This window comes from Euwallacea similis, chromosome 2, assembly GCF_039881205.1.
Source record: "Euwallacea similis isolate ESF13 chromosome 2, ESF131.1, whole genome shotgun sequence".
In the NCBI taxonomy this organism is placed as follows: domain Eukaryota; kingdom Metazoa; phylum Arthropoda; class Insecta; order Coleoptera; family Curculionidae; genus Euwallacea; species Euwallacea similis.
Window position 1 is genome coordinate 2,506,681 of NC_089610.1, and position 23,516 is coordinate 2,530,196.

General features: G+C 35.0%; 1 protein-coding gene across 4 annotated transcripts in view; it reads right to left on the reverse strand.

The window, feature by feature from the left end:
• Positions 1-23,516, reverse strand: part of CadN (Cadherin-N) — a 286,639-nt gene that overhangs the window by 232,966 nt on the left and 30,157 nt on the right. For 2 of the 4 annotated variants that reach the window (XM_066405928.1, XM_066405931.1), the window contains exons 4-13: positions 15,686-15,905; positions 14,098-14,316; positions 13,356-13,572; positions 11,881-11,974; positions 11,582-11,793; positions 11,312-11,468; positions 10,946-11,229; positions 10,624-10,896; positions 8,150-8,341; positions 1,253-1,443 (exon numbers count right to left, since the gene is read on the reverse strand). In XM_066405928.1, the coding sequence (XP_066262025.1) occupies positions 1,253-1,443; positions 8,150-8,341; positions 10,624-10,896; positions 10,946-11,229; positions 11,312-11,468; positions 11,582-11,793; positions 11,881-11,974; positions 13,356-13,572; positions 14,098-14,316; positions 15,686-15,905 (2,059 nt within the window). Of the gene's footprint in view, positions 1-1,252; positions 1,444-1,760; positions 1,952-8,149; positions 8,342-10,623; positions 10,897-10,945; positions 11,230-11,311; positions 11,469-11,581; positions 11,794-11,880; positions 11,975-13,355; positions 13,573-14,097; positions 14,317-15,685; positions 15,906-23,516 lie in introns of all 4 variants that reach the window. The other 2 variants (XM_066405929.1, XM_066405930.1) reach the window with 1 other exon arrangement.

Here is a 23,516-nt window from a genome sequence, read left to right on the forward strand (position 1 = left end):
AAATCAGGATAGGGATAGAGAGTAAGAGTTTGGCTCAGGAAAAGTGAATCATCATTTAACTCTGAATGCTGCCATTTGAGTGCCTCTTTCAACCATCTTTTAGAAAGCACAGGTGAGTTAATATTGCGGTGAAGTGCATTTAGAGCGGCATCCATTTTTTCGCACTGATACATTTCGCACAGATTCCAGATTTTCAATTAGAACTACAACGGAAATCCATACTTTAAAAATTTAAAGAATGCATATGGACTTCCATTCTAAATAAAAAATAAAATACACGACAAAAATAACTGAGAATCTTCAGTCTATTGATTTTCGGAACTCGTGCTCGATCCGAATTTCTGTTTTTTGGAATTTTAACTTAAAATTTTCTGTAAATAAAGCGTGCAAATTACGACTCCATCCACAACGCGGCGCTGCGTGCTGCCGCGGTGGTTAACACTGACACCATTTTATTGATCTCTTGTAGGTGGGGAGAGCTGAACAAAATGAAAACTGCAGTTTGACTTTTAATTGATTTCGAAGGCAGATAAACTGACGAGATAAAACTGCAGTTTGCATTTTGAAACGGAAAGGAAAACTTTTGCTTTAAGGCTGGAAAATCATCATAAAAGATCGAAAAATGATTTATAACTATTATAATTTATTGAAATGGAAAAATTTTGTTTTTGAAAGGAACATGTTTCTCGACTTTGTCGCAATAAATTTAAAGGAGTCTCAGTTTTCAGTAAAAGAGTTGAGTTATGCACAAAGTCATATACCAACAAGGCAATCAATGGGCGAATTCGAGCCCTCGAACCTCCTCGAAGTAGTAACTTTCAGTTGTATATGTATAGATCCACATATCCACAAAGTAATCATTGCGCGTATTCAGGACCTCGAAACGGCTACCCGGCGCAAATAGTGAACCTGACAATAGAGGAACCTGTGAGAGTGAGGCATAAGCATTGTCGCTTCGAGGGCCTGATTCCCCCAATGAAAAAAGGCTTTTCGTCGATTATATTAAAGTTTTCGTTACGGAATCCATAATCTTGAAATACTTAATATCGACTCGGTTTAAAGTAAACTATCTGGCTACATCAGTTCAATTCTGTTTCTACCTCAAAACACCAATGAAAGACAACCCTCAACTAAGCAATGTCTTAGGATTGCACTTTATTATTGACAATTATACTTGGGTTGAATTCCCCTATGCAGCAAAAGTTTTCCTTCATCTACCACATGTCCATCTGGCTCTCCATTAAGGACAGACCTGGCTTTAACGGACACCACCTTGGCGCCGACCGGGAAGTTTTCCCGGATGTAGATGGGCCCGTAGACCACGTGATCCCAAACGGGTGGATTGTTGGCCCGATCGACCACGTCGATCTGAACCTCCACAGATCGGGAGAGGGGCGGGAACCCTTTGTCCTTCGCAGTGGCCTCGAGACGGTACGACTCGCGCTGATGAGTAATGAAAGAGAGCAGAGCCGGACTTGGCGTTAGTTGCGAGGAATTAAGGGCGACAGGTGGTAAAATTAAAATATATTTTTGAGAGCGATCTTCTATCACCCATTGGCGACTACTTAAAAAGAAAATGGATCGTTTGTTCTATGAATGCCAGGTTAATTGATGGTAACCCAATATTCAATCACGCTACCTGGCTGCTCGGCCATTTTGGCATTAGAACGCACTTTATAAAGTGAGTACACTCACCCCATAAAGCACGTTCTAAGCTCGAGGAGGAACAACCCCGACACCCGGCTGGACGTCATACAAACCTGGCCTTGACTGACGTGACCACAGTACCCACTGTGACATTTTCTTTAATGTGGATGGGGCTTAAGGTGTCTCTGTCCCAGAGTGGCGGCTTGTTGTTGCGGTCGACCACGTCAAGCTCGATGTCGACGTCGGCGTAAGTGGGTGGTTTTCCCCGATCGTATGCGCGCACGCGCAATCTGTACCTGTCTCTCTGCGAGAGTGAAATAGACAAACGGCACGGTCATGATCAGGTGAGGGATACAACCAAATATAATTACGTTGTTTTTGGTAATAACGTAAATTGAAATGACATTAATATGTCCCGACCTTTGGGATTGCTGATTTATGACAAATTTATACATCGAAAAAGTGCCCACCAACTGCGCCAAAACGGCTCTCTGCGTCAATCTGATACCTTAAACTTTCGCAATAAAATAAAAACATTGAAAAAATCGGTCATTCTGCCGCACCCGGTGCTCATTTTTTGAACGTCTAAATTCGTAATTGAGTCCTCATAAACGTAAAAGTTTCCACATAACTCCATTGGTGAAAGGTTTCGATATTTATAACGTTTAAAAAAAAATAACAGTTACATAGTAATTTTTACACTTATGAATGTCGTAGTCGACATTTACTACCAATGAAATTGCATCACAACTGTCATTTTAACGCTGACCAATGAAGACCTACCATCATTGGACATTACTACTCTCAAAGGTAGAGACACATTAAAGATGAAATGAATATAAATAATAGAAATAAATTCGGTAATAATTAGTTAACAAATTAGTAATCTAAACTCAATCACACAACTAAACTTAAACATAAATGGATATGATGAGGCCGACATACTTTTCATCTTGGTGAATTGACTGTGTTTTGGTTTAAACCGTTAAATAAAACATATGAGTTATTCAATAATAATTTACATTTCTTCATATAACAACTAGTTGGGGAAATATACATGTAAAGAGTCCATTTCAAAATTTATAACCCCTACCTTCTTATTGTACAAAATTTCAGGGAAATTCTGAAATAAGTACGTCAATAATAATTCCAAGGGGTAAAAAAAATTACATTAAATTTAACACTCCGGTGACAACAAACAGCTCACATTTCGCTGTTCTAAAATTTAGGTTTTAAATAAATTGATTGCAGATAATCTATAAGTAAGAATTATCTTTTATGAAACAACATAATATTGTACGTATATAACTATGTTTGCAAGACGAAATATTTAAATCCCTGATGAATGCTCATTTCATTTAAATTAGAAAATCAACAAGGAAAAATATAGATACACAAAACCCTTATAATTTTTTCCTGAATGACATACCCAAATTCTATCAAAAGCAATCGTTTGGACAAGTATATTAGAAAATATTTTTGTAGAACCAATATTTCTATATGAAAATTGAAATGGAGGAGATGTTTAAGTGGTCAATTTAAGTTATTTAAACATTCTAGAAGAAGCAGTGGGTCCTCTGGTCACAGTTTGTGTGATCACAGTTGTTGAATGTAGGAATAACTGTTTGCACCCCCTAGCCTCCATAGGCCACTACGCGATTGACTAAAGGAAAAAGAAGGCCCATAGAGTTTCCAATGGGATTCCTAACTTTTAATTCAATAATTTTTTTGTCTTGAAAAGTATCGAAACTCGGCCAACTATAAAATACTTACTTTAATACTTTAAATATTTTAATCAATTAGGTAGTTCAAGTTATTACATGTTGTACGTACAAACTTCAAGATACCTCTAACATTACATGACTCAACCAGATTTTCACTAATAACTGCATAAAACACATTTATTTTTTATCAACTCTCGATATCAGAGAGAACAGAAAAAGAGAAAACTGTGAAATGATTGCTAGGAAAAATTCAAATAGCTTTATCAAATATTATATGAGGAAATTATACCATTTTTATAAATATGGTTCTGCACCTAGGACTTTTCCCCCCGGATAGATAAATCTAATATAATTATTTTTTGCCCTTGAAAATATTATTTAAATGTTTCAGGATTATCCTGCAATGTTTTACAATAAAGAAATATTAAGGATTTGAAATGAATGCTCTGCTGAAGAATTTTATAGCAGCACAATATTCTTGTACATACTCCATAAGTTAGCTGCCTGACATTGTTTAAGTTGTGTAAATTTGGATTTCCATGGTTTCAAAATTATACACGAAATACTTGAATAACAATGCCTTTAGAATGCTGTTATAGCGTCATTCTGCAAGAGTGCGTTAATTCATCTAAATAATTGTCTTGAAACTATGAATGTTTACAAATGTTTGCGTAATAAATACAGCCCCAAAACATTAGAGGTCCCCTTAGAGTAAAATTTGATTTTACTTATTGGAATGAAGCAGCTCCTATTGATTAAGTCAGAGAAATGAAAACTCTGTGTGACAAAATTATCACAAATTGCGTCACATTATCATGAGCACTTTACCTGCTGGGATGATCAACAAAACTTCAATTATTATTATGTCTCATATCCACTTGAGCTTTCTGCATGTTGATTGGCTTGCTAACTAACCTTATCCGAAGTGAAGCACCCTGAGAGTCATCTACAACATACTCAAATCTGCATCAAATTTCTTAAACTAATGTAGTTTTACAAATAAACCAAAACATAAAGTGCAATATTTTTTCATTTTAAATAACTCATTTTAACTAAGCTCAGATGAAACAAAATAAATAAATCAAACCCGATAATATGAGAGATTAGGTAGATCGTTATTCACCGATTCACCAAAACACAGTCTTTATTGAACATTGATGATTCTTTCACCATAACTAAGCATGATACCAATACGTATCTAGCCCTCTTGGTTCTTACAAGAATTACTTACTGGGTAACATCCCTGTATTCCATTGGTCGGTGGTATATTTTAAGTGAACAACGAAAAATGTGCAGTTAAATCAAGAAATAAAGAAATAATATAATATTGTAAGGCTATGTCCTCAACGCCGGTCACTAGAATTCATTCGAAACAGGCAACTATATAGATAGATTGAGATATGAATTTCCTTGTCGCCTCCCGGTTTATCAGGATAAAATAATGTTCCAGAAATTAAGAATGCACAGACTTAACATCCTCAATTGCTTTCAAAGATATTTGGATTGACTTTACACCACAAGACTTAAAAATACATGTATTTCTTAACAAATGGTATTCCAAAGAAATTCAATATATTTGCGTGTGGTAATTTTTTTAAAGTGAAATAAGACATTTCAGTTCATACAACTTAAAACACTTATTTGAGCCAAATCGGTGGTTTTTTCATTAAAATTTTTATCGCCATTACTTCACCCCAAATAGAAGGGTGGTCCCTTTGAAAATTTTGATGAATTGGGATGCTTTTTTCCTGGCGATTCAATCCTACTTGTCTACAGAAAAAATAAACACATTTTTTCATTTATTATTTTTAGTATATGTAAAATATAGTCCCATTTTTTCCTCTATTATTTTTTCTTAATTTAATTTCAATTTTAAGAACAGCCGCAATAAAAGATAGAAATCTAAAAAAATTGGATACCTACATATCATTCTAGAGGTAGGCTACCTCCAATATTAACCTCCACAATTCTTGCAAACATAATAGAAGAAATGAAGCAAAGAATGAGATTTAGTTGTGAAATGTGGGTCAATGCCAACATAATGCTCAAATTCACTCTTTATCTATCTGTTATGATCAATTGCAACCAATAAAATGGACACAAAATAGATTCTCTTCCAAGTATTTTTGTTTCATTGAACATGGTGTACGTAAAATCGTACTAAATAAATCAAGAGTTTGGAGGGAAAAGGGTTAATTCTCAACTAACTTGCCTGTGACGTTGATCTTTTGAATATTATTTCTAATGTTTATTACTTTCTGATCATAATAATTTTCTTCACAGAACCTATGACAATTTCATGTTTAATTTAAGGATAATTTTCTTGGTGACAAAATCTGTATTAATTCACTATTTGCTATTTTTTTCTCGGAGAGATCAAGCAGTTTTCATAAACTCCAGATTGAAGAATTCACTTTTTCCACCTCAAGAAAACCATCCACAAAGGATTTTTAATGTGTTCAGAAGTTAATGTTGTATAATACATAAAAAGTTTATGTGTTTGTCTTACAGAGTAAAGTCTGGAATTGAGAATTGATATGATTTAGAATTTTTGGAGGGAAATATTGGCTGCTGCCAGTATTGTTATGTGAATTAGGATGCCTGTTTATGTCTGAAAGTAAATAAAAAGTATACGACTTTGAACTGAATTGATGGCAATTTAAATGCATATCAAAAACTCCCAACAATGCATCAAAAATTACAAAACGATGGGTGGCAAAATTATGAAAATTATGGGAAGAAAAGTGGCGGTTATAATTAAAAATCGTAGATTTCTCAAACGTCTGAAATATGCTATTTTAATATACCTAGAGATGTTGTTCTGTTTCGATGATCCATTGAGGACTGTTTCTGAATCTAAGGACACGGCGTAAATGTACATAGAATAATATAACCAAAACAACCAAATTAGTAAGCAGGCAAACCGCATGCAAAGACAGGAGAAACAAAAACTTGAGGGTAAGTCGGGAGCAAGGACGTGCATCAAAAAGTTTTCCACGTTAAACGACTATCAAAAACCGGTTAGACGTTTAATTTTCGTTCTTTCTCGATTCAATGCAGTTTTAATCGCCGCCCCATACACAATTCAAAAATGTCACAATGTTAAAGGAAGCACCGTGGACAGAGAAATAACTCTCTAATTTGAAGTCCAATGACAAAAAACAAAGTTATTTCAAGTACAAGTGACAGCTCCCTTTAAGACAGAAGGAGTACACCAATGCGAGGTGTTCAAAAATCGTTCCTCCCACTGTCCAAGCTTGTCTTAAATATAAAAATACAAGTCCAGTCGTAGCACCTGTAAAAATCTCTCTCAAAAATCACAAAAATCACACAGTCAAAAACGGGGTACCTGGGCCATTCATATGATTTTAATCTTACAGCTCAAAGTCAAAAAATTTGCTACTTAATTGAAAAATAGTAATTATTTTGAAAATGCCTGAGTTGCAAGATTAAAAGCTCGTTTCATATTGGCCAGGCGAATTTCAAAAAATCACAGTGGCGGCCAAAAATTGTAGGTAGTACCTGGCAATACAAAACAAAAATGGACAGCGCTCCTTGCTACGCCAAAAAAATATAGAATGGGGTAAGTTAGTTGGATTTTGGAAGGAAATGGCTCAAATAAAATAAAATTTTTTTAAAAACATCAAATATTTTTGGATACTTTTCCTCCTTCCAATATCCCACCCGACGAAAAATCAAAAAACAAAAGAGGTATAGAGAAAAAATCCATCAGAAAGTCTCTAATACGTTGTAACTGTATGCAAGGTGTGCCGTACAAACGAACTGATTGAATAAAAGTTCAAAAAGAGAACGGTGCAATTGGCCAGAAACCCCCGATGGGGATGATCTGGGTAATTTGGCAACTTAAAGATAAGGTGCGCTGTAAAATTATTAACTAAAAAGCTTCTAAAGAACATTCCATGTTGGACCATATTCATAGTTCCAATTTGTTTCATATTTCAAAAGTCAAACAACATTTCAGTACACCGCCAACCACCTAAAATGATTGGACAAACTTCTAAATTTTCCTCATTTGAAATTTCTTTTCTAGATGAAAGGTAACCAAGACAGTTTACGAATTTTTTGCGGAGGTGTGTTGTTGCTTAAACTTTTCTGTACCAATCATGAAACAAAACTCTGAAATGGAATGAACTTTAAATTGGTATGTCCACTCGTACCTATCAGTTTCCGGACATTGTCATGTATTTTAGGCCCCCTACAGATTTTTTCCTGAAACTCGCACTCACACACCCACTCACTCTGTAATATAATTAACTTCTCGTTAGTTATTTTAGGACATAAGAACGTTAATAACGTTACTACAAAGCTAGGACTGACCACAGCAGATGTCAATGCTAAAACTGCAAAAAACTGTTAGTTATCATAATATTATTATAAACAATTATTCAAATTTTTAATGACAAAACTGCTGAAAATGTATTATAGAAATGTAGTAGGAATAGTTTTGCGTCGATTGCAACAGTTTATGGAGAGAATTTTGAAATATTTCTACTAGAAAAATATTTTTTCCGCCTTTAAATCATCAAAAAGGAACATGAGTCTCTCTGGTTTAAATACAAAATAATGGGATATAGCTGAATTGCCGTTTCCTAAAATTTTTCTTTACTTCATATTCAGCTACATTTAAAAGCTTAATATCTTTAAATTATTAAATGCCTAAACAGATTTATCAATTTTAATGCATTCAATAATTTAGAACCTTTTAAGCTTTGTAATAATTATAAATGGGATCATTGTAGGATGCTCATAATACTTACGTCCAAAGGCTTCCTGAGGACAATCCAGCCGCTCTCCGGCTGGATTTCAAAGTAATCCAAGTCGGCTGGATTCGAGCCAGCATTCAGAGTATAGACAATAGCTCCATTGTTGTCAGCGTCTTCGTCTGATGCTGAGACTCGGAGGATGTTGGTTCCTATGCTGGCGTCTTGTTTCACATTTTCGACATATTTCTAAAAAACATGAAATGGGTGCATATTTTGTCCTACACATTTAGGGAGTAACATATCTAAGGAGCGAATAAGAACTTTTAACTTAGATAATAATTTGGAACTATGCATTAATCGTTGAAATTTAAAAAAATCTTAAACATTTAGAAAAATCGGTCTACGTCTGTGGTTTTCTTGGTACTTCTTCCCGGAATACAACTATTTTTTTAAATATTTTATCCAGATTACATACAGGAAGTCGAAAGTGTCATCCTCTATATTATAATAATCGTCATTGATTAGTCATAATGGAGTAAATCTAAATGAGTCTTCTGGAGTCAAAATTCGGAAGGTATATCTCAACTGCCGGAGTTCTAGGCAAAATTTGAAAACATAAGAGAAGCTTTGAATCTTTTGTAAATTTAACTAAACAGTAATATTTGTATATAAAACATATGTTGGTAAAATTTAATCGACTAGGTTGAGAGTAGAATAGAGGATCGCCCTGTATTAACAGGAGTCAGTAGTTGGATGTGAATACCATGATGATTTTTTATTAAAAAATATCAATTTTAACAGGCAACTAGTACCTATGCACTGTACAAAACTGTTCGTAATTTGAACGATGGCTTCTAAATTTTACAGAATTATACCACGCATGAATTTGGCGATTTTCACAATCATAAGACTTGGCTACGTAAAAACAAAAGAGTTGATGTTAATCTAGAATCTCATTCCAAAATTTTATTAATATTGGATGGTCTATTACAAGGATATAACGTTCCTGAATAAACAGTGAACTCTCCTGCTAGGCACCTTTTTCAATGGATTATTATTAACTCTATAAAGGGACATGGAATCGATGCCCGCTGGGGCTGCTTCCAAATTCGAACGAGAATGTTAAGTATGCGCGTGGTATCAAAATGAGCGTTATTGCAGCATCAATACTGGTAAATTACATTTTTTAATTCCACGTTATCCAAATACAAAATCCATTTCAAATTACAGAATTAAGCTCCTGCTGACCAAAATTCCATTAATCTTTTAATTAATATTTTTTAATTATTTCGATGCTTGCTCAGGAACCTTAATCAATCTAACATTAAGTAATATAGTATTGCTAAGTAACCTGAATTAACCCAAATTCGGATGTGTTAGCCAATTCTACATTAACATAAGTCGAACTCCAATTTAAAATATTTTAGCCATTATCGGATAACTTCGCATTATTTTGGATTAATTTTGCATTAACCCGAATGCGCATTGATTTGGCGATATTGCATCAACTTGAATCGACTCGATTGCCATTTAGTTTTTTACGAACCTAGCAATGTTGATATTGGCAAGTTTAATGATATCGACTTTTCCGTATTTTGACATCATACAAACACGGAATTAATTCCCATTCGATGGAATGGATTAGACTCTTGATTGACACATATCGACTGAGATATTTATGAGAAATGGATCTGAATGCTGCAATTTTTATTGGATGGAAAGCATTTTTCCTGATATTCGGAAAAAAACATTTACGTATAAAACGTCTTACTCATACGGTTTAAAGAAGTTCAAGAATGAAGGAGGTGGAGCATCCAGTATATTAGCTCACATCAATTTCGTTCACCACCAGGTGGTTAAAAAAGATATCTGATGTTGAATTGCAGGAAAGACCTGTAACAGGCACCGTCCCTTAAAGCACAAAGAACGCAAAAAATAGGAACTTAAACCTGCAGAAGGCATCAACTAAAACTCAAAGGATCTTGTAAGAGTAAGACTAACAACAGATTTGTGTCACCACTTCTAGATAAACTTTTATCTGTCGACTATAAGCACCAAATTATCCTCACTGGAATAGTATATTTTTCATCATTTAATATATATTTAAAACAAAACAAATGCAGACATAAACCATTATTTCCAATACTAAACAAATTTCTGCTAGAAGAAAATCTCTGATTTCAGAAACCGAATATAAAAGCACTTTGTGTCTGCACTCTCAAGACGGTTTTTCATGGGATATTCAATTACTGTTCAAACCGAAGAAATACACAGTCTAAAGGTATAAAACAATAAGCACTTTCGCATTTACATAGAGACCGTATATTTCATGCTAAATGGCGTAGATATAAGAGATATTTAATGCCAGTTAGTAATATTACGCTTTTATACGTGCTAGCAACGCGCCAGAGAAATAAAAAGATCTTTATTCACGATAAGCTGCAGTAGTTTCAGACACATTTAGCAGTCATGGCCCAAGTTTAGAATTTTTTTTTGTAGCTTTTGCAATGAATTTTAGCCTTATTCACCTGTCTGTCAAATAAGGGCGGATTGTCATTCACATCGGTGATTTCCACAGTGAAGGAGCACACGCCCTCCAGACTCGGCTCCCCTTGATCTGTAGCCTTGACAGTAACCGATACAAATTTGCCATCATCTCCTTCTCTATCGAAAACTTTGTTTGTTGAAACTTCTCCAGTTTCCTCGTTTACGGTGAACTTGGTGCCCTTCTGGTTAGGCTGCTGCACTATGGAGTACTTTACTTGACCATTTACGCCTTTATCCTCGTCAGTTGCGTGAACCTAAATATTCAATGAAATACAATTTTGAATACAATTTTACCACACTAACCTTAATTACGGGAGAACCATTCGGAGCCCCTTCTTCAACTTTAGGATAGTAAGTTCCGCAATCCTTGAAGATGGGTTTGTTGTCGTTTACGTCCGTGATAAAGACAACAACAACCGCAGTGCTGGTGTGAATGGTTAAGTCGCCATTAGCGCAACAAGCTCCGTCATCCATCGCTGTTACATTTAACTCATACTTATCACGGTCTAAGGAAATGGGCTTAGAGTGCAGACGTATAACTCCTGTTATTTCTTCGATGACGAATTGGCCTGAAGTTGTTCCACCACCTAAGAGAAAATTTATTGGAATTCTCTTATAAAAATCACTTTAAATTTAAGCAAGATTTCTCATAAATATATAAAAGCTTACCCACAAAACCAAATCGAACATTATCACCGTCCTTGTCAGAAGCCACCACAGTGGTTACCAGAGTATTCGGACCTGCGTTTTCATCTACGTTGGGAGTGTAGACTTGTTGAGAAAACTTCGGTTCTTCATCGTTCTTGTTTTTCGTATAAACTCGGACCTGTGATCCATACATTAAAAATTAATTTTAAGAAACGGGAAAGATGGAAATTGGGTATTAAAGAGTTTTGTCTTCATGCATCCAGTTTAATTTTTCTTCAATTATGGTCTTACCGTAGCAGTTCCAGTTTTCGGTGGTTCTCCTTTATCCTTAGCAGTCACAACAAACTCGTAGTAAGCATTATTGTTGTCAGCGTCAAGTTGCTTATTATTGCTGATAATACCGCTTGGATCGACGCTGAAATGATCATCTGACACCAAGTACTCGATTTCCGCATTGGTGCCTGAGTCGGAGTCCATGGCTTTTACTTTCAGGATAGATGTGCCTAAACAAAGCAGAAAAGAAAATTCAACGATTAACATATAGCTAAGAAGAAATTTTAAGGTTTGATAATAAAGAAGTTAAGGCTTACCAGGAGGAATATCTTCGTCAACGTTATGAGCTTGATAGTCAGGGAGTTCAAATTTCGGGGCATTGTCGTTCACGTCAGTCACCCTAATGGTGAGCTGCAAATGATGATTTAATGTAAGAATTTCCTCAATAGTTTCAAACATTAAAATTAAGATACAAAATATGTATTTATCCTATCAAAATGTCAAGTAAATGTTAATCGATTAAAAAATTTAAAGAATTAATACACTTTAACTGTACTTATCTATGTCGAATTCCTAGCTACTCATTCGTCCTATCCTTAGTTACTTATCGAACTGAAAGGAATTATCATGAATTTAGGTGGAGACATAATTTTAAAAATATCTACCATATCCCTTGTTTAAGTCAGTATTACTTTTGTTTTTAGACGAATTAATACTTCTTAGACCTATTTATCGACCAAGCCAGAGTCGTCACTAATACGGAATCCTTAATTACCTATCGATTCGAAAGGAGTTGCCCTCAATTTTGATAGAGATATTGTTAGAAGAGCCATATCTATAAGTTGATATTTAGCTTTCAATAGAATCTAATACTCTGCTTATCGATTCCGAAAGAGTTGTCCCCAATGTCTAAATTCAAACTAATTAATATTGCCAAAACCATGAGAGAGAGTTGAGAATGACAATGAAAATTTACTTACAGGAAATTATTAGAAGAAGAAACAACGATATTAATAGACATCATAGGAAGGTGTAAGGATTGAGGAGATAAATGAAGCGCTCGAGGGAACAAGGTATACAGTCGACATTTTGGCAAAAAAAAGCGGTAAATGTTTTTTTAATACGTAAATACTGAGTTTATTACAGAATAGAGAATTTTATACAAGGTACTTAAAAAAAGACGCGGCAATATTTAAGGAGAGGATTTCTCAAGTCATTTTATGAAAAAAAGTTCCTATAAACATAGTTCCGGAAATGTATTGTTTCCAAGATACAGGATGATAAATTTTTCTTTAAATAACGATTTTTAAAAACTAATTAAAATATCTTTTTATCAATTTTTTTGAAATTTAGTAACGGTGTTATATCTTTAAATGATGACTAACCATTTTTTAATATGTGTATCATTCAGTTTGTGTACCTCGTTTAATTAAGACCTCTTACAAATTTTAGCCACCACCATGTATTAAGAATTCTTATATTTCAAGAAGGTAAACAATAAAACGTGAGAAATGGGGGCTATAAATATAGATCTATCATACTCAACACTTTGTTAGCGTAGTTTTACGGGGGTGAATACAGATAGAAACAGCGATGTGTCGCTTCTGAAATATACTTCAGATTTATCGCTGAAAACAAGAAAATAACAAGCTCGCGAAAAACTTATACATCTTATAAACTTCTTTAGAAAGCATACATACTTTCTTCCAATTTATCTGTTCAATTTAAAATATAATCGAATATAGAGATAAAGTTAAGATGCTGAAAGCGCCTGTTTCATGTGTAGCCTTACCTCAACTGTGGTTGAAAATCCTCCAGAATCCTCTGTAGCAGTAACTATCAATGAATAAACGTGAGGTTGTCTGAGGTCTTCAAAATCCAGTTCTTTGGCCAGCTTAACAATCCCTGACGTAGGACCAATGTTGAAGGTACCAGCACCTTGTCCTGCAGCCTTTAACGTATACCGAATTTCACGATCCGCGAACGATTTTGCTTTTACTGAAATAATACTGAAAAAAACACATATGAATTTTTTATCACATTTTTAGCTATTTATTAAGCTCAATTGCTTTAATGCAGCCTTGATTATGAACTCTAGTTAAAGGTTTCCCAAACAATTAGGCTCTACAGCACTGCAACTCCCATTAAGCTGTGCCGAAAGGGGTTGTTAATGATTTTAGTTGCTGAATGCAAAAAATGGTTCAAAGTTCTAAATATAGGCCCAGATGCTCAAAAGCATAACTTAAAATGCACGAACGGACAGGTGTGTTCTTGACGTTTTAATTATCCGCTCAAGCTAAATGGATTCATTAGTTGTGAAAACGTTCAGATTTTTTTTGAATCAGAAATACACAAGGAAAGTTGATGAAACGTAGTTAGTCGTAAATTCTGTTTGAAAAAGGCAAAATAAAGTTATTAGTCAACAGAAGTACAAGCAATTTGTTGGTTCTAACAACATATTATGAGCCAACAAAACTAATACTCCGGACACCAAAAGAAGAGTAACACTCTTTTAGAACTCTCAATAGACTCACTCTGAATCTTTCTTCTGATTTTCAGGAATTTCAGCCTCATAACTTTGCATGTAGAACTGCGGAGCTCTTTTACCACCAACTATGGACAGACGTTCCTCAGGAGTACTTTGGTAGCGTCGGTCGTCCAATCTGCCATTTTGATCTTCGGCTTTTACATACAAGACATACTCCATATCCAATTGAAACAAGTCCGTGCCTCGGGTGCGGACAACTCCAGATCTAAAAGACATTTGGTTAAGTATCTTCAAAGAATGTAGAACTTTTCTGAGTTGCGTGCATTAACAAACACATATTACTATGGATATGACTGATTACTGATCCTGAAAATATCCACACCTGAAGACGATAGCCAAAAACATTCTCAAATGAAGATTTGAAATATTCGTAAAAATCATGAAAATTTATCATTATGGTGTTGTGCGAGGTTACCAAATTCTGGAGGGTTCCTGAAAATTTCTTACGATTCGTTCAAGTGTTCTTGAAACATCATCAATCAAAATTTGAAAAATAGCCATGAAGAAGGTAGGGTTCCCCCCGCCATCTCTCTTTGGTGATTTTTTGAAATTTTTGAAACCCTTGAAAAACTGCATTAGGATACCTAAATTGAGGTTCTTGGAAATGTAGCTTAAGGTGGCTTCTCGCGAAAATAGGTATATCAAAATAAAAATTGATACATGTACATATTATCTCTGAAACATGACAACCAAGTCTGGACAGGCCTGCAAAGCAAAATAAAGTAAAAGCTTATAGTAAATATTGAAAATATTTTCTTACGAGCGTGCGGTAGAGTGACTTTACCGTACGCATTTGCGAGCTGAAAAAAGTGTCATGTGTCAATATCAGAGTATTTTCTGGTTCTATGACATTGACAAACGTAAAAAAAAACTTTTTACCGCACGTGTACATGTAAAGATTTTACCGCATGTTAATATTATTAATTATATAATAGTTATATGTATAATAAGAAGGCAACAAAGTTAACACATGTGTCCTCGTAGGAGCAAATATTCTACCTAAAACGTGCGGAAATATCTTTGCCGCTCTTAACTATTACAGTAAAAAAATAATTTTCACTCGCCGTTGGTATATGTAAACAAAGTCTTAGACCTTTTAAACAGCTTTATTGTAAATCATGGCTTTGCTTGCTTTGGCGGAAGCCCATCCCTTTACTGCAGTTTCACCCTTTTGAGATCAGCAGCAGGGCTTTAGTTTCCGTCAAAGCAATCAAATATATGGCAATCACACACAGAGTTTGAATGCCATGTGAATAAACTGAATAATCACGTCTCATATCTCCAAAACTAAAAGAAATATCAAAACCTCGTTTGAATTGCCTTACAGAGTTTATGAAGAATTCTTGATTCTCTTTTCCTTCAAATATTCACTGCTACATTTTCAGTAGAATAAACACATATTTGATAAGACTCAACCATCCCCTATGTTTATCTTTAAAAAGCCAAATCGAAAGTTCAAGATGTACCTCCTTCCAGTTTATCCAGCTTCTATATAGCAAATCGTAGGAAATTAATTTTCAGCTCTCGTGGTGTAACACAAATACTTTAACACGAGACCGATAAATCTCTCTTACCTTTCGTCGACCTCAAATCGTCCTCCCGTTCGGTCTCTGACAATAAAATAGTGGATATTGTGATCCGTGTCCGGATCTCTGGCCTGCAGGGTGAACACGGGAGTGTTAGGGGGCGCATTCAATTGTACCACCGCCTGCATAGGCAGGGGCCTGTTGATAAAGTAGGGCGGCTCATCGTTAACATCCCGGACGTGGATTATAACCCTCTGATTGTCAGTATCTGGAAATTGATCATTGTTGCAAAAAAACCTGCTAAAGTGGATTTCTGGTTTAAAAGCAAAAGTCTCAACAAATTCTGATTGGCGCTGGAACTTATTTAAAACCCTAAAACAGACAACTGGGATTTCCGGGCCTTTATACCAGAGCTTTATTTTGTAAGGGTCAAAAGGTGGGCTCGAATTAGTTAAATAGGGACTGAAATCGTAACAAAGGCTATAGGGAATAAAAAGGTTTTAAAAATACACCACGTGGCAAGATCCAAATTATGAGGTGCTTTATTTTGATTGGGGGGTGCCAGGTAGGAAGGGCTTTTATTTAGGGGTAAAGTTATATATCGATATTTGACATCAAATTTGCAAAAGGTTAGCCATTAGGAACATTTTATTTTATTTTATTTTGGCGGTTCAACGAAGCAAGACAAGAACGTAAATAACGTATTTTGCTATAAAACCATAAAATACTTACATTTTAGTCCTGCAAGAAACAGCAGCAATAAAAAATAAGAAAAATCCACATTAGTTTCAATATATTTTCTTCTTTAGAGTATTGAAATCTCAAAAAAATAAAGCGAAAATAAATTTACTTTTAGAACATAAGCTTAGAAAAACATTTTTCTTTAAAAAAGTTTGTTTCCGCATAACACTCACATACCCCATTGATCGCAAATTTTCCCCCAATTGTTGGCATATCAAACTTTAAAAAGCAAAGGAAGAAAGCCTCATCCCTTCATCAAACTCTAATAAATTCCCCAAACTTGGCCTAAAGTTCCGATATCTGGCTCCACAGAGCTGATGAAACGAAAACATACGTACAATTCTGTTTACCAAGTCCTTCCACGTAAAATTTGTCTGAAAACTTTAGAAGTTAATTTCGGCAGGTCTCTTCGGTTTATAAGTTTTTCAGGGACTTCTGCGAGGAACGATTTTCTTTTATTTGTCATGAGATTAAAGTTCTGGGTAGCACCACTGCGCTTTTCCTTCGGAATATGGGAAAGTTTATATCTCAAACGGCTTACATGCTACACAAGCCCGCATTTTTATTATGGAGTGGACGAAGATAAGGGTGGAATTTCCATTATGGGTCAATATAGCTAAGGCAGGATTTTTTAGTTGTTTCGTTTCGTTTCGTGTGCAGAGTTATTGATTACAAATTCATAAAGGGTCAAGTGGAATAAACGAAAAAATAGTCATCGCAAACAACATAACTCATCCAGATATAATATTTCTGAAAGAATGTCTATGATACATATTGTACATAACATCTACAGGGTAATATAATTTTTCTGAGGTCGTAACCCCCCCTTATCGACACAAGTTTTATGTAGTAAGTCGTTGAACCTGAAATCGAAGAAATTCCATTAGCCTCAATAATTCACACAGATTCACTCTCAAGTACAGAAACACATTATATCAAGAATAGTATGCTAAAGAGAATATAGACCATTACCAGTTTCGTGCTTTTTGGTGCTCATTAGACAGCCGTAGGCAAACAGCCTCATGTAAGACATCTTTGGAAGGAAAAAACTAAAATAACTACCGTAAAAGCTAATACCTTCTACCAGTATTGAATTACACTATGTTTCTCCATAACTTATTGAAAATATTATCATTTAATCATAACCCCCAGTCTGTACCCTAGTGACGAAGCCTTTTCGGACATTATAATAAGAACATTTAAGACTGTTTAACTGAATATGCACTAATTTCAGAATATCCTGTATAGCAATATTACGTCACGTTGGTTGTTAAATTTAAGGAGAACTGGTGCAAACGGCGATAAATGACAAATTTCTTTAAAAGCAGTGTATTGCATATGAGAAGCATTAAGGTCCGTTCACACACATCTCAAACTTATCTTTAGAGTGAAGATATGCAAACCAGTATAAGATACACAATCAAGTTTAAAGTTCAAATTTAATTTAAAATTGTATTACTGAGAAACTGCAAATATTGACAACAATTGGTTAAAAAGTTTATCAACATTTAAATCTAATTAATACCAAAAAAATTTAAAAAGAATAATGCGATAAAGGGAAAAAATAATGACACATATCAAAGACAAATTAAGTGGATAAAGTATCATTATTACGCGTTCCCCAAATCAAGAAATTAATGCGCCTTTCCTCAATTGCTTTTTAGTAGCGAAATAATGCCGAAAATGTAAATGAGACAGACCGACGACAATAGAGGGCTGACAGAGTTATCTGGATGACAAATGATATAAACTCCGTTAATTTGGTGAATACATAAGTGTGAAACCCGTTTTAGGCCGAAATTTACCCCTCAAGATGCAAATGAAATCGAACCATTAGCATATTATTTTAGGGTAGATAGAGCATTTTACCCTACTTATCATTTTCACTCCTTAGGAATCCTTGTCTGGCACTGGAACCAAACTGGCAAAAATTGATAAATTAAAAGTAGGTACGAAGATGATGGGCAAAGAAACTTTCGCGGAATTTTTAAAAGCTCTCCGTGTATAAGCTGCAGATAAGTGTCATTTTCTACTTTCTTAGCTATAAAAGTTTTGTCGTTTAAAGTAATATTCTGAACACAGGCGTTAGGAATTACCATCATTTGTTAAACCTGAAAATGGAGGACATTATCGACATTTCCTATTTATTTTGAGTGCACTCATTAAATATAATCGACCTTCTGTTTTCTTGTTTGTTGAATTAAGCGATAAGGCAGTAAATCTTGGAGAAAACTGCAAATGACAGAGCGGAGGGTTCAAATTGCAAACCTGACACTACTCAATCTTAGAGTAAAGAGCTTTAACCGATTTCTAGTTAATCCAGTTAAATAAAGACGACGTTAAAGTAACAACCTTGCATCTTTGTATGATCAATGCCCGTTTTCTGTCCCAATAGCCTGTAAATATACATACCTACTGAAATATATGCATATACGGATCTTAAAACCCACCATCTTGTACATTTGAAGATTAACTTCCCGACATCTACATGAAATTATGTTAAATGTCTGACAGTTCTGAAGAGAAGTTTGGAGAACTTAATGGAGTTTTCCATGCTTACTTGGAACGTAAATTATGAGTTTTCTAAATTTAATCTACTAAGTAAGTTCTTCGATACTTTTAAGTGATATGTACAAATGGATAGATGATGGAATAAGTGTTTTTATGGGCAGAAAATAAAAAGACTTATTAGTGATAACTAGTAATTTAAGAGTATGATAGGTGATGGTCCCTTCCAGAGGTGTTTCCTTTGAATGAACTTGAAATGCAATAAAATTCAAATTACTTAAACTATGTTTAGCGTTTTGCAATGAAATGAAGTATATAGGCATCAAAAACCTATTTTTTGTATAATGTTAAATAGATCTCATTAACTTACTGAATTAGTTCAATTATTGTATCAGAATATTCATTTACTAGGCGCCTTTCAATAATTTATAGTAAATTTACGAGCTTGTAAAGGCCTAGTGGAGTAAATAACGAGCAGGCATATTGAACCTATAAATTTTAAAATATTCTAGAAAGAGCACTATAATGGCTTTACAGAAATAAGCTACGTAAATGCCTCGTTTTTCCTCGGATACTCCATTAAAGCCGGACTCTCCTTGTTTCGTTATTGCGCTGTCACGCCGCATTACCAAAGGAAAGACTGGAAAAATAATGGTGTAAAACCCTTTACTTAGCCAATCTATGTACGTGTCAATTTTCATTCTCGTTATATCAGACCAATTTAATAACTAAACTTGGGAACAGTACTTGTCATGATTATATAAGAACTCACATCCAACCGACAACTCTGTAGGAAGGATCCAGTCCAACTAGCTAAGACAGGCTAATGTAATTTTTTTTTCTTCACATAAAATTTAATACAAAATGCTGATTTTTTTAGAACTAGAAAGTTATTTCACGTTATCGTTCAACCGAGCTCTCTAGCTAATGTTTAAGACCAACCGGTGTTCATACATAACGACTTGCGACCAACCGGCAACTCGGTAAACAGCGGCCTAGTCCAAGGTATCACGCTATATGATGTCAGTTTTCATTCTCTTCATATACTACCCCGTCATGTACAATGTCAATGTAAAGCTTTTAACTGGCTACAGCTGAAATACCAGGATATATCAACACTAAAACATTAGCTCTACAGTTTGGCGTCCAGTTGCCATTTCTCTCCAATCTCAAAAAACATTAGAGCTTCTCTTTAAGAATCATTTCCTGGGTAGCTTTTTCCTACCCATAGAGGAATCCAAAGTGGTCTTATGATGGAAAAACAACCAAAAAATAGAAGTTGAATCTGCCAGGTGAGCTATAATGGATATTGAAGCACGATAGATCTGCTAAGTCGCGGTGCAAACAATTTCAGGCCCGCTCACGATAAATCATATCTAGTCTACGCTTCCAATTACACTAAATCACCTTCAAACATTGAAAATGGAAATCCGGAACACTTCCTATGACAGAAAGATAAAGAATTTCATTATCAAACTCAGAAATTGAAAAAATTATTTCTTAATTTTTCAAGTCTCCCTTATCTGAAGTTTTAAAAGTTAAAGAAGGGAATTTGATTGTCTCAGCAGGTCGGGCGCGCTAAGCAAACGTAATTGGAAAATTAAAGTTGGAGGACGAAGGAATTATTGATTCCCTTCGGACAGACGTTGAAAAAGGGCGATAAAATCGGCTTGAAAAGGTTTCGCTGACATTTCATTCTTTTGTGCTTTTTCTCAATCACGATTGCAGTAGAAATTAGGGTGAGAAGGTCTTTTGTCCGGAAAATTTTATTTCAATTAATATTCCAATAAAAGAAAGTTTTAAATTAGCGCGATTTGAAAACTTGTGTAGGTACTCTAAAATTCCCTGATTCAACAAATCGCATCGAATTTATTCATGAAACGAACGAGGGGGCAAATTTTTAGCTAAAAGAGTCCCCATGTTAAAAAAAAGAAATTTGAACAGCCAAACAAGTTCGACGCGCATTTAAATTGAATCTGATGTTCGACAAGCATTTGGTCTATTTTCCAGTGATTTGGAAAAGTGGTGTTTGTACGTTCAAACTGATGGAACTTTTGTATAGACGACATTTGCGTAAGTGGTTTTCTTTTGGAGGCTTACATGCGGAATGGCAAAAGGAAACGTTAAAAGCTAATGTAATTTTCCCTTATATTACACGAAAGTTAAGCAGAGGAAATTTAATGCCCTAATTAATCAGATATCAAAGCTTGAAGGCAACATTTGTGGACGGTCAGCTTATTGGGTTATTTTAGTCCCAATTTTGGTCAGTTTGATGGAAACCTCCCGTTTATGTGTAGCAATAGAGTTAGTGACGGCAGTTAAACAGGATTATTTATTGGATACCTGTTAGAATAAGAAAGACATTCAATTAGTAAGGAGCTTATAACCACGCAAAGGTGATCAAAAATTCCGTGCATTGTCGGCACTTTTAAAGGAAAACTGAACAGAAAAAGATATCTATCAAGATTGTAGGGCAAAGATAATAGGCTCTCCATGCAGATGGTTTGCAAATCGGACTTCCTTCTTGAGTTAGCATATTTCTTTGAAACTTCAACAGGCTGCTTCCTTCATAAGGCAATCTCTATCTGGAATCTGCGCAATTTCGTTTTCTAACTACACATGAGACAAGCACGATCGATAAATAAAAGAGAAGAAAAGATGGTAAAGGCATCAAAATACAGATCTAAAGAGTTCTAAATTTGATCTATCTGAATCCACTTGTTTACCTTGACCCACACTTCTACGCCCCTGGACTGGAAACTCTGAAGTTTACGAAAATATCCTGGATCGATCAATAAATAAATAAAACCTCAAAATCCCGCAGAGTTTGAGTTTAATAGCCCTGCAGGCAGTCGACCGTTCGAACCAACAAAAGATTCGGACACGCTGTTCCAGGAAAATTGTTCTCCAACTGAATAACATTCCGCTTGCTGAAAATTTCTCTAACGCAATTTCGAAAGGGATTAGGGCGGCTGAAGGATTTCTCAAGTTTATTCGTGTATATAGGGCAGATTTGGAATTTTTCCAGGAACGGGATGCAGTGAAAAGCACTAGATTTGACCCGAAATCTGTCGACGAAACCAGCACATTTATCTAGCTTCCAAAGAAATGCATCTCTCTCCAGAGTTAACCCTAATTAATTTTTATTTGTCTGGGATCCGGCTGCCAGTTTATTCCCCTTTTAACACTTATTAGGAGTAATTAAAGAAGTAATGAAAAATTGAGAATGGCTGGAGATTAGCTCCTATAGTGTATTGACAAAGCCTCTCGTTTAAATAGTGATGAAAAATGCCCTAGTGCTGGAAAGTACATAAACGAATTTAAAAAACTCCTAGCAAAGGGCTTTGCAACGTTCCAGAATAATCTAATATCTACCTGACCTGGATAAATTGCGCCACGGGGCAACTGCAATAATTCAAGGCGTGGTCGGATAATAAATTATTATTAAACGGCATTAATTATCAGTTAGTGTGTTCCGTAAAATTCAGGGTACACTCGGACATTAATTACCTTCCTAACAAAGGCAGAGCTGGTAAAATGGAGGGAAAGTTTTGGTTTGCGTCCAATTTGTAAAACATAGTGAAACTGTTATCAATTGTAACCCTGCAAATGTTCATTTGTATTTTAATTAGTGTGACATAGTACAAAGCAGGATTATGTAGTGATCAATTTCTGAACCAATTTAATGTATTTTTGCAGTAATACTAAAACATATATTTTCCACAAGTCGGGAAACACAAGAAACTAGATTATTGTTAAAGGTGCTTGCCACGACATGCCATATTTATAAGTAAATGTATAAATTCCAATTCAAAAAACTTTTAATCCGATTTCATGGACTTAGGCTGAATAAACAAGAGCGACTGAAAACAGATAAAAATCCAGTGCCAACTATTCGAAAGCTTAATTTCACCGGTAAATTTCCACAAATCAGGAACAACAAGGAACTTCAGTTGAATTTTTGTGAGAGTTTGCGTTGAATAGCCGGTACGTGGACACACGCTTGATTTGTATGAATGAAGACAAAAATCATAGGGGGAATCATCATTTCTTTCACTGTCACAAGTTACTGTAAAGTGCAGATTAGAAGTCGGGAAAGTTCGATTAAAAAATTGCGAGCTTGAATTAAATGGCTGGGGGGTACCTGGTAACACGCCTCACTTGTTTGAACGATGACAAAAATCACAAGCAAAATCGGAAGAACCCAATGAAAAGTCCTGTTTTCATCTATTTCTTATCTTGGAGTTAATTTCATTTTGAAAGTGGCACTAGTGACGACATTTCTGCAATATATACATACTGATTAATATCAAACAGTTTTGATTCTCTGTGTCTCGTTTGTGTAGAGATTTAAATCTGCTTTTCTTTCTGCCTTATTTTGCTAGCGTATCATTTTACAGCCTTTTCTTCTTCTGCACTGTCATCTCCTATACAATTTCAAAGTCTAAACTAACTATGTCACTTCTCAAAAGATCCCCTAAAATGACAGAAAAATAGTACATTTATATGACAATTATTTTTCCTTGTAAGTTCACCGACCTCCTCATTTATTGACGTTAATATCTTATACGTCCATTGCAAGAGAATACTGGCATGAGTTGACCAGTATTACTGACACACATAATAATCA